The sequence below is a fragment of the Heptranchias perlo genome, chromosome 10 (genome assembly GCF_035084215.1).
Source record: "Heptranchias perlo isolate sHepPer1 chromosome 10, sHepPer1.hap1, whole genome shotgun sequence".
In the NCBI taxonomy this organism is placed as follows: Eukaryota; Metazoa; Chordata; class Chondrichthyes; order Hexanchiformes; family Hexanchidae; genus Heptranchias; species Heptranchias perlo.
This window is the reverse complement of record NC_090334.1, coordinates 5,685,107-5,701,089: the sequence shown is the minus strand read 5'-3', so window position 1 is coordinate 5,701,089 and position 15,983 is coordinate 5,685,107. Positions and strand designations below refer to the sequence as shown.

The 15,983-nt window shown below is 46.6% G+C and overlaps 1 protein-coding gene across 5 annotated transcripts in view; it reads right to left on the bottom strand.

Annotated features, from left to right (window-relative positions):
• eif2ak4 (eukaryotic translation initiation factor 2 alpha kinase 4) overlaps positions 1 to 15,983 on the bottom strand; it is a 140,423-nt gene that overhangs the window by 99,258 nt on the left and 25,182 nt on the right. For 3 of the 5 annotated variants that reach the window (XM_067991166.1, XM_067991167.1, XM_067991169.1), the window contains exons 9-11: positions 14,669 to 15,204; positions 5,409 to 5,524; positions 4,531 to 4,694 (exon numbers count right to left, since the gene is read on the bottom strand). In XM_067991166.1, the coding sequence (XP_067847267.1) occupies positions 4,531 to 4,694; positions 5,409 to 5,524; positions 14,669 to 15,204 (816 nt within the window). The remainder of the gene's footprint in view (positions 1 to 4,530; positions 4,695 to 5,408; positions 5,525 to 14,668; positions 15,205 to 15,983) is intronic. The other 2 variants (XM_067991168.1, XM_067991170.1) reach the window with 1 other exon arrangement.

The window sequence follows — 15,983 nt, the reverse complement described above, 5'->3', positions numbered from 1 at the left end:
ATGACGAGTGGGTGGGGTGGGTGGGTGGGGGGGGGTCAAGCCGGGGGACTTCCTTCACTTACAATTGGCATCAACTCACAGACAGAAATCTGAAAAAGTGACATCACAGGACAGCAGGTAGGTGTTTGGTTGGTGAGTATTACTGTTAAGGGCAGTGGGTTAAACTAAGAGCTTAAATTAATCTTAAACTAGATAAATTAATTAGTTAATAAAACTAAAAATATCGAGTGAATAAAAACTCGAATGAAGTAAATAAATAAAACAAGGTTAAATTGGGATGGCAGGGCAGATGGTGTGCCATAACTGCAGTATTTGGGAGTTTGTGGAGAGCAGCATGATCCCGGGCAATCACATCTGCAGTAAGTGTCTACAACTCGAGGAACTTCAGCTCGGAGTTGTTGAGCTGGAGTCTGAGCTGCAGATACTGCTTTGCATCAGGGAGGGGGAAAGAGTTATCCAGACACTTTGATCCAGGAGGCAGTCACACCCCTTAGGTTAGGTAGTAATTTAGATTCGTTCAGTGGTCAGGGACAGGAGGATGTGACTGTGAGTCAGGCAGGTATGGGGACCCAGAACGTAGTGATAGAGGAGCCTCAGCCCTTGATCTTGTCCAACAGGTACGAGGTACTTGCTACCTGTAGGATGAGAGCAAGGACTGCAGGGAGGATGAGCAAACCGACCACACCACAAGAGGCCAGGGAGTAAAAAGGAACGCAGTAGTGTTAGGGGATGGTATAGTCGGGGGATAGACATTGTTCTCTTCAGCCACGACCAGGAATCCCGAAGGTTGTGTTGCCTGCCTGATGCCAGGGTTAAGGATATCTCCTCTGGGCTGAAAAAGAACTTGGAGCATGAGGGGGAGGATCCAGTTGTCATGGTTCACATAGGTACCACAATGACATAGATAGAACTAGGAATGAGGTTCTGCTAAGGGAGTTTGAGGAGCTAGGGTCTAAATGAATAAGCAGAATCTCAAAAGGTAATAATCTCTGGATTACTACCTGAGCCACATGCAAATTGGCATAGGGTCAAGCAGATCAGAGTGTTAAATGCATGGCTCGAAGGGGGGTGTGGGAGACGGGTTTCGATTCATGGGGCAGTGGCACCAGTACCGGGAAAAGAGGGAGCTTTGGCACGGGCTCCATTGGCTGGGACCAGTGTCCTGGTGAATCGAATAACTAGGGCTGTAGATAGGGCTTTAAACTAAAAAGGGAGTAGGTGGGGGGGTAGTCCTTATAATAAAGGATGACATAAGGACAGTAGCGAGAAAGGATCTTGGCTCGGCAGATCAGGAAATAGAATCAGTATAGGTGGAGATAAGAAATAACAAGGGGCAGAAAACACTGGTGGTAGTAGTTTATAGGCCCCCTAACAGTAGCTATACTGCTGGATAGAGTATTAATCAAGAAATAAGAGGAGCTTGTAATTAGGGTAATGCAATAATTGAGGGAGACTTTAATCTTCTCACAGACTGGACAAATCAAATTAGCAAGAGTAGTTTGGAGGACGAGTTCTTGGATTGCATTTGAGACAGTTTCCTAGAACAATACATCATGGAACCAACCAGGGAACGGGCTATTTTACATCTTGTCTTGTGTACTGAGACAGGGGTAATTCGTCATCTCATCTAAAGGATCCTCTGGGGAAGAGTGATCATAATATTATAAAATTTCACATCGAGTTTGAGTGTGACATACTTAAGTCCGAAACTAGAGTCTTAAGCTTAAATAAAACCAATTACATAGGTATGAGGGGCGAGTTGGCTAAAGTAGATTGAGAAATTAGATTAAAAGGTATGATGGAAGATAAGCAATGGCAAACATTTAAAGAAATATTTTAAAATTCTCAACGAATATACATTCCATTGAGAAATAAAATCTCCACTGGAAAAGTGATCCATCCATGGATAACTAAAGAAGGTAAGGATAGTATTAGATTAAAAAAAAAAGGTTTATAATGTTGCCAAGAAGAGTAGTAAGCCTGAGGATTGGGAGTTTTAGAAACCAGCAAAGGACAACCAAAAAATTGATAGAGGGAGAAAATAGAATGAGAGTAAACTAGCAAGAAATATAAAAAGAAATTGCAAGAGTTTCTACAGGTATGTAAAAAGGAAGAGAGATGCGAAAGTAAACGTGGGTCCCTTAGAGGCTGAGACAGGAGAAATTAAAATGGGGAATAAGGAAATGGCAGATGTGTTAAACAAATATTTGGTAAAAACATACCAAAAATAGCAGGGAACCAAGGGACTAATGAGAGTGAGGAACTTAAAGTAATTAATATTAATAAAGAAAAAGTACTAGAGAAATTAATGGGACTAAAAGCTGACAAATCCCCAGGACTGGATGGCTTACATCGTAGGGTTTTAAAAGAGGTGGCTGCAGAGATAGTGGATGCATTGGTTGTGATCTTCCAAAATCCCCTAGACTCTAGAACAGTCCTAGTGGATTGGAGGTAGCAAATGTAAAACTGCTATTCAAGAAGGGAGGGAGAGAGAAAACAGGGAACTACAGGCCAGTTAGCCTGACATCGGTCGTCAGGAAAATGCTGAAATAAGTGGTAAAAGGGCACTTAGAAAATCTTAATGTGATTAGGCAGAGTCAACATGGTTTATTGAAAGGGAAATAGTGTTTGACAAATCTATTAGAATTTTTTTTAAGGATGTAACTAGCAGGGGAACCAGTGGATGTCGTATATTTGGATTTTCAAAAGGCATTCGATAAGGTGCAAGATAAAAGGTTGTTACACAAGATAAGGGGTTGGGGTAATATATTAGCATGGATAGAGGATTGGTTAATGGACAGAAAAAAGATTAGGAATAAATGGGTCATTTTCAGGTTGGCAGGCTGTAACTAGTGGCATGCCGCAAGGATCAGTGCTTGGGCCTCAGCTACTTACAATCTATATTAAGTATTAATGAAGGGACCGAGTGTAATGTATCCAAGTTTGCAGACGATACAAAGCTAGGTGGGAAAGTAAGCTGTGTGGAGGACACAGAGTCTGCAAAGGGATATAGTCAGGTTAAGTGAGTGGGCAAGAAGGTGGCAGATGGAGTATAATGTGGGGAAATGTGAGGTTATTCACTTTGGTAGAAAGAATAGAAAAACAGAATATTTTTTAAATGGCGAGAAACTATTAAATGCTGGTGTTGAGAGAGACACAAAACAGAAAGTTAATGTGCAGGTGCAGCAAGCAATTAAGAAAGCAAAAGGTATGCTGGCCTTAATTGCAAGGGGGTTGGAGTACAAGAGTAAAGAAGTCTTGCTACAATTATACAGGGCCTTAGTGAGACTACACCTGGAGTACTGCTAGAGTTTTGGTCTCATTATCTAAGGAAGGATATACTTGCCTTAGAGGCAGAGCATCGAAGTTTCACTAGATTGATTCCTGGGACGAGAGGGCTGTCCTATGAGAGAAATTGAGTTGAATGGGCCTATACTCTACTCTAGAAGGATGAGAGGTGATCTCATTGAAAAATATAAGATTCTGAGATAGCTTGACAAGGTAGATGCTGAGAGGCTGCTTCCCTTGGCTGGAGAGTCTAGAACTAGAGGTCATAGTCTCAGGACAAGAGATCAGCCATTTAAGACTGAGATGAGGAGGAATTTGTTCACTCAGAGGGTTGTGAATCTTTGGAATTCTCTACCCCAGAGGGCTGTGGATGCTCAGTCATTGAGTATATTCAAGGCCGAGTTAGATAGATTTTTGGAATCGAAGGGAATCAAGGAATATGGGGAATCGGTCAAGAAAGTGGAGTTGAGGTTGAAGATCAGCCATGATCTTATTGAATGGCGGAACAGGCTTGAGAGACCATATGGCCTACTGCTGCTCCTATTTCTTTTGTTCTTATCACTTAAACAGATTAACTAGTCATTTATCTCAATGATATCCACAAAGTGCCTGCCACGTTTGCCCACATAACACCAGCGACTTCATTTTAAAAGTAATTAATTGTCTGTGAAGTGCTTTGGGACACCCTGAGGACGTGAATGGCACTATAAAAAGAAATACATTTATAATGGAGAAGCTAAATAAACACATGAGGGAAAAAGGAATAGGATATGTTGATAGGTTTAGATGAAGTAGCATGGGAGAAGGCTCGTGTGGAGCATAAACGTCAGCATGAACCAGTTGGGCTGAATGGCCTGTTTTGTGCTGTACATTCTATGTAATTTTATGTTGAGCCTAGACAACAAGTGGAGAGATCGACTTCAACCCAGCAATGGTCTTAATTTAACTGTGTGAAACCAGTTAATGATTCAGCTCCCTCACATTGTCTAGCCCAGTAACTCCGCAATGGTAGTTCTCCAACTGAAGGGAGAACGAACCAACAGTATTAAAACCAATTGGTTCTTGTACCAACTTCATTTTTGAAACAGGGCACTGATGGCAAGACTCACTCTAAATCACAGTGGCTTTAATCAACATTTAGAATGTAAATTAAGTGACGAATCCACACGTACAGGGGGCTGTTCTCGGGAACTATGTAGGAGACGGTTCAGGATTTCGTTGCACCATCTTAAATACAATTACCTTGATGACTGCTCCGAAGGCACCTTTCCCCAGAAGCTGTAACTCCTCAAACTCATTGTAATAGCGCGACAGCTGCCTCTGGGTGTCTGTGTAGGGTGAAGCAGTGAGAAGCTGGCTGTTCGCGATAACAGTTTCTGCACAGTCTATTCCTCCTGCTGAATCTGCTAACAGAACAATCTGCCACGTTAGTAGGATGCGTGTAACAAATGGGAAGAGAAACATTTAGAACTGTATATGGTCAAACACAGGAACAAGTACAAGTCATTCCTTGTTCTTGGAGCTACACTGACCATGCTCTTTTAGGAAATGAAACAAAGGTAAAATCTGAGCTTCTGGAATCCTAAAAAAGGCAAGTGGCATAAACAGCCAATGTTAAAAATTAAAAATGAATCACTGAGTGCTACAAAGCAAATGTAAAACACACAACTCAGATAGATTACTTATCAGTAAGGGGGGTATAAATCGATCAGAAAGAAAAGCAATGAATAGGGTTTTGTTAGAGAGGCTTATGTTCTACAGTCAGGAAGGAGTGCATTTAAAGGAGGGATCAAGCAAAATAACAAATGACAGATAAGGTAAACCTAGTTGATTTCTAGGAAAAGGGGAGCAGAGGTCATAAAGGGAAATTAGTTTTAAAAAAAAGTTATTTTAGATTAGCTAACAGGAAAACCTTTGAAACGTTGGAACAATTGATCAAAAAAGGTGATCAAGACAAAAATGTTAACTTAATTAAATGCCTTTATGGGAGAGCTGATGTACTCGAGCAAGGAACTTCGATGGGCAGAATGCCTTTCCTGGCTCCTGACTTTTCTGACACTCGCCGCTGTGTAGCAGGGGTGAAAGGAGAATGTTCGTGCACTAATGGTGATAGAACATACCTTCTGGACTGTCTTCATTGCAGGGGGAAGGGGCTCGTACCACTGGTGGCTTCACAAAGGAATGTTCAAGCAGTTGCTGGGGACTCCAGCGCGCTTTGTCCTCCAAACACACGCACCTACAACAGACATGACAAATAGAAACATCATCGGACAAAACGTGCCTTGTGCACTACTCCATTAGCAACAACTGCCCCAAAGCTTCAGTAATTTTGCAAATTAAAAGCCATGCTTTAAACTAAATTACTGCCCTCAACACTATAACCTTGGTGGGGGGGGGGGGGGGGGAAGACATCCTACTTTGCAATTTTTTTAATTACGCATACAGTGAAACATGCAATATTTGGTTGAGGACAACGTACTGGGGTTCAAGGGCGGTTTTCAAATACAGTAACGCATTCTAGGCACCCTCTCCTAAAGGACTGCTCGTTACATTGCAGTGCCAATGAAACACGGTGTTGCTGGTTTGTGTACCCACTCAACTGTACCATGATTGGGAGGATACCGGACTGTACATGTATTTCTATACACAGGGACTTCCAGTCTCAGCAAGGAGATGGAGAGAAGCTACTGTAAATCAATGGCAAAATTCAAGGGCTGGGAAGCAGTCATGGGACATACTTCCTGAGAGAAGCTTTAGTAGGGGCCTGGGAGCAGGTTTGTTTGTCCTTTTGGCCAGGATGTTGCACAAGATATTGAAGGTTTTTTTTTATTCATTCATGGGATGTGGGCGTCGCTAGCAAGGCCAGCATTTATTGCCCAACCCCAATTGCCCTCGAGAAGGTGGTGGTGAGCTGCCTTGAACCGCTGCAGTCCGTGTGGTGAAGGTTCTCCCACAGTGCTGTTAGGAAGGGAGTTCCAGGATTTTGACCCAGCGACGATGAAGGAACGGCGATATATTTCCAAGTCGGGATGGTATGTGACTTGGAGGGGAACGTGCAGGTGGTGTTGTTCCCATGTGCCTGCTGCCCTTGTCCTTCTAGGTGGTAGAGGTCGCGGGTTTGGGAGGTGCTGTCGAAGAAGCCTTGGAGAGTTGCTGCAGTGCATCCTGTGGACATCACACACTGCCACCCCGCAGCCACAGTGCGCCGGTGGTGAAGGGAGTGAATGTTTAGGGTGGTGGATGGGGTGCCAATCAAGCGGGCACCCCATCCATGGTGTCGAGCTTCTTGAGTGTTGTTGGAGCTGCACTCATCCAAGCAAGTGGAGAGTATTCCTTACAGGACAAAGCAGCCCACTTGATTGGCACCCCACCCACCACCCTAAACATTCACTCCCTTCACACTCCTGACTTGTGCCTTGTAGATGGTGGAAAGGCTTTGGGGATTCAGGAGGTGAGTCACTCGCCACAGAATACCCAGCCTCTGACCTGCTCTTGTTGCCACAGTATTTATATGTCTGGTCCAGTTAAGTTTCTGGTCAATGGTGACCACCAGAATGTTGATTATGGGGGATTCGGCGATGGTAATGCCGTTGAATGTCAAGGAGAGGTGGTTAGACTCTCTCTTGTTAGAGATGGTCACTGCCTGGCACTTGTCTGGCTCGAATGTTACTTGCCACTTATCAGCCCAAGTCTGGATGTTGCCCAGGTCTTGCTGCATGCGGGTACGGACTGCTTCATTATCTGAGGGATTGTGAATGGAACTGAACACTCTGCAATTATCAGCGAACATCCCCATTTCTGACCTTATGATGGAGGGATGGTCATTGATGAAACAGCTGAAGATGGTTGGGCCGAGGCACTGCCCTGAGGAACTCCTGCAGCAATACCCTGGGGCTGAGATGATTGGTCTCTAACAACCACTACCATCTTCCTTTGTGCTAGGTATGATGCCAGCCACTGGAAAGTTTTCCCCGATTCACATTGACTTCAATTTTACTAGGGCTCCTTGGTGCCACACTCAATCAAATGCTGCTTTGATGTCAAGGGCAGTCACTCTCACCTCACCTCTGGAATTCAGCTCTTTTGTCCATATTTGTACCAAGGCTGTAATGAGGTCTGGAGTCGAGTGGTCCTGGCAGAACTCAAACTGAGCATCGGTGAGCAGGTTATTGATGAGTAAGTGCCGCTTGATATCACTGTTGACAACACCTTCCATCACTTTGCTGATGATTGAGAGTAGACTGATGGGGCGGTAATTGGCCGGATTGGATTTGTCCTGCTTTTTGTGGAAAGGACATACCTGGGCAATTTTCCACATTGTCGGGTAGATGCCAGTGTTGTAGCTGTACTGGAACAGTTTGGCTAGAGGCGCGGCTAGTTCTGGAGCACAAGTCTTCAGCACTACAGCTGGGATGTTGTCGGGGCCCATAGCCTTTGCTGTATCCAGTGCACTCAGCCGTTTCTTGATATCACGTGGAGTGAATCGAATTGGCTGAAGACTGGCTTCTGTGAAGGTGGGGATATCGGGAGGAGGCTGAGATGGATCATCCACTCGGCACTTCTGGCTGAAGATGGTTGCAAATGCTTCAGCCTGGTCTTTTGCACTCACGTGCTGGACTCCGCCAACATTGAGGATGGGGATGTTTACAGAGCCTCCTCCTCCCATTAGTTGTTTAATTGTCCACCACCATTCACGACTGGATGTGACAGGACTGCAGAGCTTTGATCTGATCCGTTGGTTGTGGAATCGCTTAGCTCTGTCTATAGCATGTTGCTTCCACTGTTTAGCATGCATGTCGTCCTGTGTTCTAGCTTCACCAGGTTGGCACCTCATTTTTAGGTACGCCTGGTGCTGCTCCTGGCATGCTCTTCTACACTCCTCATTGAACCAGGGTTGATCCCCTGGCTTGTTAGTAATGGTAGAGTGAGGAATATGCCGGGCCATGAGGTTACAGATTGTGCTGGAATACAATTCTGCTGCTGCTGATGGCCCACAGCGCCTCATGGATGCCCAGTTTTGAGCTGCTAGATCTGTTCTGAATCTATCCCATTTAGCACGGTGATAGTGCCACACAACACGTTGGATGGTGTCGTCAGTGCGAAAACGGGACTTCGTCTCCACAAGGACTGTGCAGTGGTCACTCCTACCAGTACTGTCATGGACAGAGGCATCTGCGACAGGTAGATTGGTGAGGATGAGGTCAAGTAGGTTTTTCCCTCGTGTTGGTTCGCTCACCAACTGCCGCAGGCCCAGTCTAGCAGCTATGTCCTTCAGGACTCCGCCAGCTCGGTCAGTAGTGGTGTTACCGAGCCACTCTTGGTGATCGGCATTGAAGTCCCCCACCCAGAGTACATTCTGTGCCCTTGCTACCCTCAGTGCTTCCTCCAAGTGGTGCTCAACATGGAGGAGGACTGATTCATCAGCTGAGGGAGGACGGTAGGTGGTAATCAGCAGGAGGTTTCCTTGCCCATGTTTGACCTGATGACATGAGATTTCATGGGGTCCAGAGTCAATGTTGAGGACTCCCAGGGCCACTCCCTCCTGACTGTATGTCACTGTACCGCCACCTCTGGTTGGTCTGTCCTGCCAGTGGGACAGGACATACTCAGGGATGGTGATGGAAGAGTCTGGGACGTTGGCTGAAAGATATGGTGCCCGATGTTACCAGGGCTGCGGGTTCTCGGTGGGGGTGCTATCGGGCACGTGGGTAACGCGCCCGGCGAAATCAGTCAGCCACCCACGCGATCGTAGCCCAATTGGATCCACTTACCTTGTCCTCCGGGTTCCCCACTGCTGATCTGCGCGTCGGGCGGGCTGCGCATGCGCAGTAAGATCTGTCAGCTGGAGGAGCTCTATTTAAAGGGGCAGTCCTCCACTGACAGATGCTGCAACAAATAGAAAAAATTACAGCATGGAGCAGCCCAGGGGGAAGGCTGCTCCCAGTTTAATGATGCCTCACTCCTGGTATCAATACACAGGGTGAGGAGGGGGAGGACAGAGATTTTCCCCCCTGCGGGTGGGAGGAAGTGCCTGCCTCTGCCACCAGGAAGGCCTGGCTCAAGGTGGCAGAGGAGGTCACCTGCATCACCAACATATCGCCCACCTGCATACAGTGCAGGAGGCGCTCCAATGACCTCAGTAGGTCAGCCGAAGTGAGTACACTTGCTCTTTCCCCTACACTCCGTCTGCCACATCACCGCCCCCACCCCACATCTCCTTCTGCACTGCCAACACTACTCTGTCACATCACCCCTCATACCCACTCAAACCTCATCCTCATCTTACCTGCACCTACTCACCTCGCCAGGACTCATCCCGCCACTACCACTCAACCCAATCCTCATACAATCTCATGGCTCTATCTCATACTCACCCTCTCATGCATCTCTTTCACAGTCAGCCTCACTCAACCTGCCACTACCCGTGCTGCAGCCACAGGGCATGCATCACATATGTGCAGTAGGCAGCGTAAGGCAAACATGTCGTGAGCATGAAGGGGATGCACAAGGGTGTTTGAGGGTTTGTCATGGTTTTTACTTATATTTAATTTCTGATCAACTCACATCACATATTATATTGGCACCACTACTGCCATGTCTTCGCGAATCTTGTCTGGTTTGTGCAATAATGCCCTTTCCTGAGGATCACTATGAAGACCCACAACTGATGCCACCCATTGTGTCACTGCAGAGTGTGTGCAGGTGTATTTGCAGGGCTCTTTTGTGCAGACGGCTGAGAGACGTCGGCGATGTCCCCGGTTGCACCCTGGAAGGATGTGGAGGAGAAGTTGTTGAGGGCAGTGGTGACTTTGACAGCGACAGGTAAGAAGATGGTGTACAGGCCAGCCGGGAGCAGCTTGGCACGAAGGAGGCTGCAGATGTCCACGACTATATGTCGAGTGACTCTGAGCCTCCGTGTGCACTGCTGTTCAGAGAGGTCCAGGAAGCTGAGCCTCGGTCTGTGGACCCTGTGGCGAGGGTAGTGCCCTCTGCGACACATCTCTCTCTGCAGTAGCCCTCCCTCCTGCTGTGCAGGTGGATGCGTCACAGTGCTCTGTTGTGGAGCTCCACGTGTCAGAGGTGGACGGCGTGGATGGCGAGGCTGGTCGCCCTCCCAGGAGGTCATGACTGCAGCTACGGCGGCCCCCATCCAGAAGATGTACATCTGAGGGGGTCCGCAAGGCAGCGTAAGACACGTTTGCCTTATGCTGCCTACTGCACATATGTGATGCATGCCTCTGGACACCGGGGTAAGTGTGCAAGTTGGTGACTTTGATTGTCAGGAGGAGGGTGGTGGAGGCCAAACTTTGTCCCAAGTGACAGAGTGGCCTCCTGCAATGAGCGAAGGTCTCCCCCCAACACCTGTCAAATGGATCTTTGCAGCTGCCACAGGCTGACAGCTGCAACAGGTCCATTTGAGCTGGGAGTGTTTCCCCCAGTGTGGGAAACAGTCCCAGTTTGCTTTAAAATGCCACCCCTCCTCACATAATCCCTTAATCAGGTCAGTTAATGACCTGAACAAGCAAAGCAATTAGCGTCAAGTGGCATCCCGCTGGCTTTAATTGCCTGCGGGATTCCCACCAGCGGGGGCTGCGCGCGCACACTGGCGCGTCAGTGGGGAACCCGGAAGTGCGCGGGTTCGAGGCGGGCTCCGGTCCCGCTCCGGGATTTCCCGATTTTCGAGGCCCCCCCCCCCGGCCAGGAACGCACCAGATAGCGGGTGCTAAAATGATGCCCATGATTCTGTGAGTATGGCTATGTCAGGCTGTTGCTTGACTAGTCTGTGGGACAGCTCTCCCAATTTTGGCACAAATCCCCAGATGTTAGTGAGGAGGACTTTGCAGGGTCGACTGGGCTTGGTTTGCCTTTGTCGTGTCCGGTGCCTAGTGGTCCGATGCCGGGTGGTCCGTCCAGTTTCATTCTTATTATGACTTTTTTTAAGCGAGATTGTACAACAAGGTGGCTTGCTCGGCCATTTCAGAGGGCAATTAAGAATCAACCACATTGCTGTTGGTCTGGAATCACAAATAGGCCAGAACAGGTAAGGACGGCAGGTTTCCTTCCCTAAAGGACATTAGTGAACCAGATGGGTTTTTATGACAATCCGGTAGTTGGCCACCATTACTGATACTAGTTTTTTTTTAATTCCAGATTTTATTTAATTAATTGAATTTAAATTCCCCAGCTGCTGTGGCGGGATTTGAACTCATGACTCCGGATTATTAGTCCAGGCCTCTGGATTACTAGTCCAGTAACATAACCACTATGCTACCATACCCTTGGAAAGGCAAAGATTGGAATTTGCTCAAGCTTCACAGTTGTTACTAAGATTTCAGTGAAGTATAGTGGTGAGCACGTGAAATCTTTCATATATTTACCCAAGTTGTAAATTCTGTCCGTCCAAACTTAAGTGATGTACAGAAAAGGCATATTGAGCGGTGGAACATTAGGGTGAAGTACTGATGGCAGCAATTTGAGATTGTGAATAGAGAGTGTGACACTAGATGCATTTCACACATTAAATGCACTGGTTTAAGTGTTAGTTTTTTCCTGCAGTATATTTGTATTGATGCACGAGATACACGCAGAGGCAGCACCCAGTTTAATGTGCTGGAATTCTGGCGATGGTGGTGTCACACGGGAAAATGGAACATCAGTGTCTGAATGTGGATTCTTACTGGCGATTCCCTGTGTACTGAGGTACCAATCTCAGTCACACTTATGGAGAAGCAGCAACGAGATGTCAATTGTTTCCCAAATAGGAAGGGACAGAGAGAGCAAATGAGTGGGCTAGCCAGAGGTGATGTGCAGTACAAGCAGACCTACTTTGGGAAGGAACTGGATATATGATTTACACCCCACTCACTACAGCGAGCACAACTTCCACTTTTACCACCCTGATACCATCAGTTATCAGGTCAGCCACCTGTAAAATCCCATGGACCTTCATGAAGATACCAGTCTGGGGAATGGGGCATTTTCTCCACGTGCCCAGAGCCATCAACAACGCTACCTGGTCAAATGTAATGTAAAGCTCCTCCTGCTCTGCCACCTCAAGGAACATTAACCATGTCTTAGGAACAGCCCTCACTACAGCACCAATGTGATAATTCCATTCACACACTATCATTCTTTCTGATCGCTGAGACAGATTGAAACTTCTACAGTGGAGATTCCTCAACTAAGAACTGCGACGAGACTGCCCAAACTCATTTCATTTCAGACCCTTACAACCAGCAGACAGGCTTTCACCCATCAGATTGGGGTGGATTCAAATTCTGGTGGCAGGTGAAAGGACACCATGCTAACTCATTGCTCACTGTCCCCTATTCTGCAGAAATTGTGAGCCATTTCACAACTACTTGGCCCTTTCATCATCTCAGTGTTCCTCACTCATAACCCTGTAAACCCTTGGCCATGAACATCCAGGTTCAAGAAGTGAGAGGGCTGTATTCAAACCCACTGCATCACCAACACTCCCATTAACCACCAAGCTCCCACTGGTGGGCTAATAGATAAAAGTACCATCCAGCACGGCACAGAAGTTCCCAGGTTCAAAGCTGAATTCGCTGGTTATCAGTTGGGGCAGTAGATGAGCACTACCATTCGACACAGCAGCTCTGGGCGAGGTGGGATGGAAAAAAACAGGAATCTTGTTCCTGATAACTTCACGTTCCAACCCTACATTGTGAGAGATAACTGGTGTGCTTCAGGAGATTGTATGGACCACCTTGTTCCTGCTCCTTTCGAGTGTCAATCACCACTGCACTAGTACAGGGTCATAGAATCATATAATTTTAAAGATTTAGCTCAATGGTAGCACACTCACCCGAGGGTGAGAAGGTTGTGGGTTCAAGCCCCACACCAGAGACTTAAGCACATACTTTAGGTTGGCACCTAAATGCTGAGGGAGTGCTGCACTGTCAGAGGTACACCCCCACCATTTATAGCAGGCCTGTTCATGCGAACGTGATATGCCCACTATAAGCGATGGCCGGTATAACGGGACAGCGCTTTGACAGTACTCTACTAGTGTTCTACTGTTGCTTTCAGTGCAAGAGGCGCTTTAAAGAGGTGCTGTTTACAGTTACTTATGATTGTTGTTGCTTTCAGTGCAGTAAACAAGGTGTGATCTGGTGAGTCTACACACAGCTGTTTCTGGGCTAAATAAATTGATCACTTAAGACATTATAATCGGCAACTGTGAAATTAACGTGATGGTTTTCACTTTGTGGTCGATATCAGCGACTGCCCGTTTTGGAAGTGGGCGTTTTACGTGGTGGGTACCGTACCATCTTTCGGGTGAGAGTTGCCCTCTCAGATGGATGCAAACGGTCACATGGCTTTTTGACGAAGAGCCGGGGAGCTCGCCAGATGTCCTAGCCAATATTTATCCCTCAACCAACACCACCAAAAGCAGATTAACTGATCATTTATCTCATTGCTGTTTGTGAGACCTTGCTGTGTGCAACTGGCTGCCATGCTTCCCTACATTATAACATGATGTGGAGATGCCGGTGATGGACTGGGGTTGACAATTGTAAACAATTTTACAACACCAAGTTATAGTCCAGCAATTTTATTTTAAATTCACAAGCTTTCGGAGGCTACCTCCTTCCTCAGGTGAACGATGCGGCATTTTTTCCGCATCGTTCACCTGAGGAAGGAGGTAGCCTCCGAAAGCTTGTGAATTTAAAATAAAATTGCTGGACTATAACTTGGTGTTGTAAAATTGTTTACATTATAACAGTAATTAATTGATTGTGATGTGCTTTGGGACGTCCTGAAGATGTGAAAGGTGCTATGTAAATACAAATTCCTTCTTTCATTCATGTTTCTAGTAATAAGCTGCAAACTATTTAATGATTTTAAACCTACAGTAGCATCTCGGTCACATCCTCGACAGTGATTACCATAACTCATCGAGGGCCCAGAGTGTGCTTGCTGAGACAGACAGCTGCTGCTGGCTCATACAACACAAAATTTTAAAATATATATTTATATAGAGGGGGTATTGTGGGAATGATTTATTGTGGAAATCTGCCGCACAAGGCATTCCAACTACTGTTATAAACTAATTGAAGCTCGCTCATGGCCAGTGGGTAGAAACACCGCCTAGTATGGTACTGAGCCATAAAGACCGGAAGGGCTCCAGTCCAAGCTGAGTTAGCTGATCGCAGCCGATCTCAGCCACTGCAAAGTTGCCTCAGTACAACCAACATCAGCACCTTCAACTAGTGAAGGGGAAGGGGGAAATCAGACAGTGTTCCTGCTTCTGTTCACTATCCAGTGACGCCTGACTATGTGGGCATCAAATGAAGACAGGATCTGTGGTACCACTAATAGCTTGGTGGAAGTCTACTGATAATAAACAACTTACTTGTTGAGGAAATCCTGAAAGTTGCCGGGCAGGTTGCGAGGTACAATTACTGGGTATTCCTTTACAATTGTGCCTTGGCTAAGAGCCAGCAGGAGGAGGCCCAGCCTCCACACATCCCCCTTTTTCCCACTCTTGTAAGGCAGAGCGTTCTCACTGAATCGCACTTTGGTCTGTTCAAACACGTCCTCCTTACAAATGTCAGCCAGCCTCTTCGAGATGCTGTAATCCGTCAATTTTACGTTGCCTTCGCCATCTACTAGAACACTGGAGGCACCAAGGTCCTTATGCACCACTGAGTTGCTATGGAGATAGTCCAAGACTGCCAGGAGCTGTGCTGTGTAGTGCTGCAGCCGGTCAACCCCAACGGGGGTCCCTTTGCTAAGGATATCTGAGAGGCTAGAGCTGTTCACATATTCAACGAGAAGGTTGATCACGATAGAGTTCTCCTGCTCCTTGTAGCACATCGCCATGTAACGTACCAGGTTAGAGTGGCTCAGTTTCAACAAGGAGCTAAACTCACTTTCTGCACCTTGGATCTAGAAAAATAAAAGCAAAAATTCAGTCATTTCTACAGACAGCAACTTTATTAACATCCCATTCTTTTGATTGTTTTGGGAGGGCAAAGTCACTCTGTCCAAGAAGCTGGGCCTACGCCACTCTCTGTGGCCTGTTTATATGCACCTCTTAGAGGGGCTCAACTTCGTGCCTCTCTCTCTCTCTCTCTCTCTGGGGTGTACAGCAGCCTAGTGGTTATGGTACTGGACTAGCAACGCAGCGATCACGAGTTCAAGTCCCACCATTGGGAAATTGTGAAATTTCTAGCACCAGAAAACACTTGGATTTTCACAACAATCAAACTGGTTCATTAATGCCTTTCAAAGAAGGGGCCTGCCATCCCAACCAGTCTTACCTACACGTAACTAGTCTCAAACTACGTGGTGACTCTTAATGCTCTCAGGGCAAGTAGGGATACTGCCCATATCCCAACAACTCAGCTGAGCTGAACAGCATATGAATCGTAGGCCCAGTGAGCAAAGACACAAACCCATCCAGCACCCAGTGAGAAATCACAGGCACAAACCCCAGTACTGCCCATTGAGTAATCACAGGCACAAATTCAAGTAATGCACAGTACGCAATCACATGCACAAACCCACAACCCCCCATATTGCCCCTTAATGGCCGTAAACAGTGCAGCAATGCTGTGATCAAACTGTCCCAACTGTTGCAGAAAACAAATTTGCTTGCATCATTTGGGACCTTATATCCTATTCAAATCATCACAGCCTGAGCAGTGAGGCCGTGTATGGAGGGA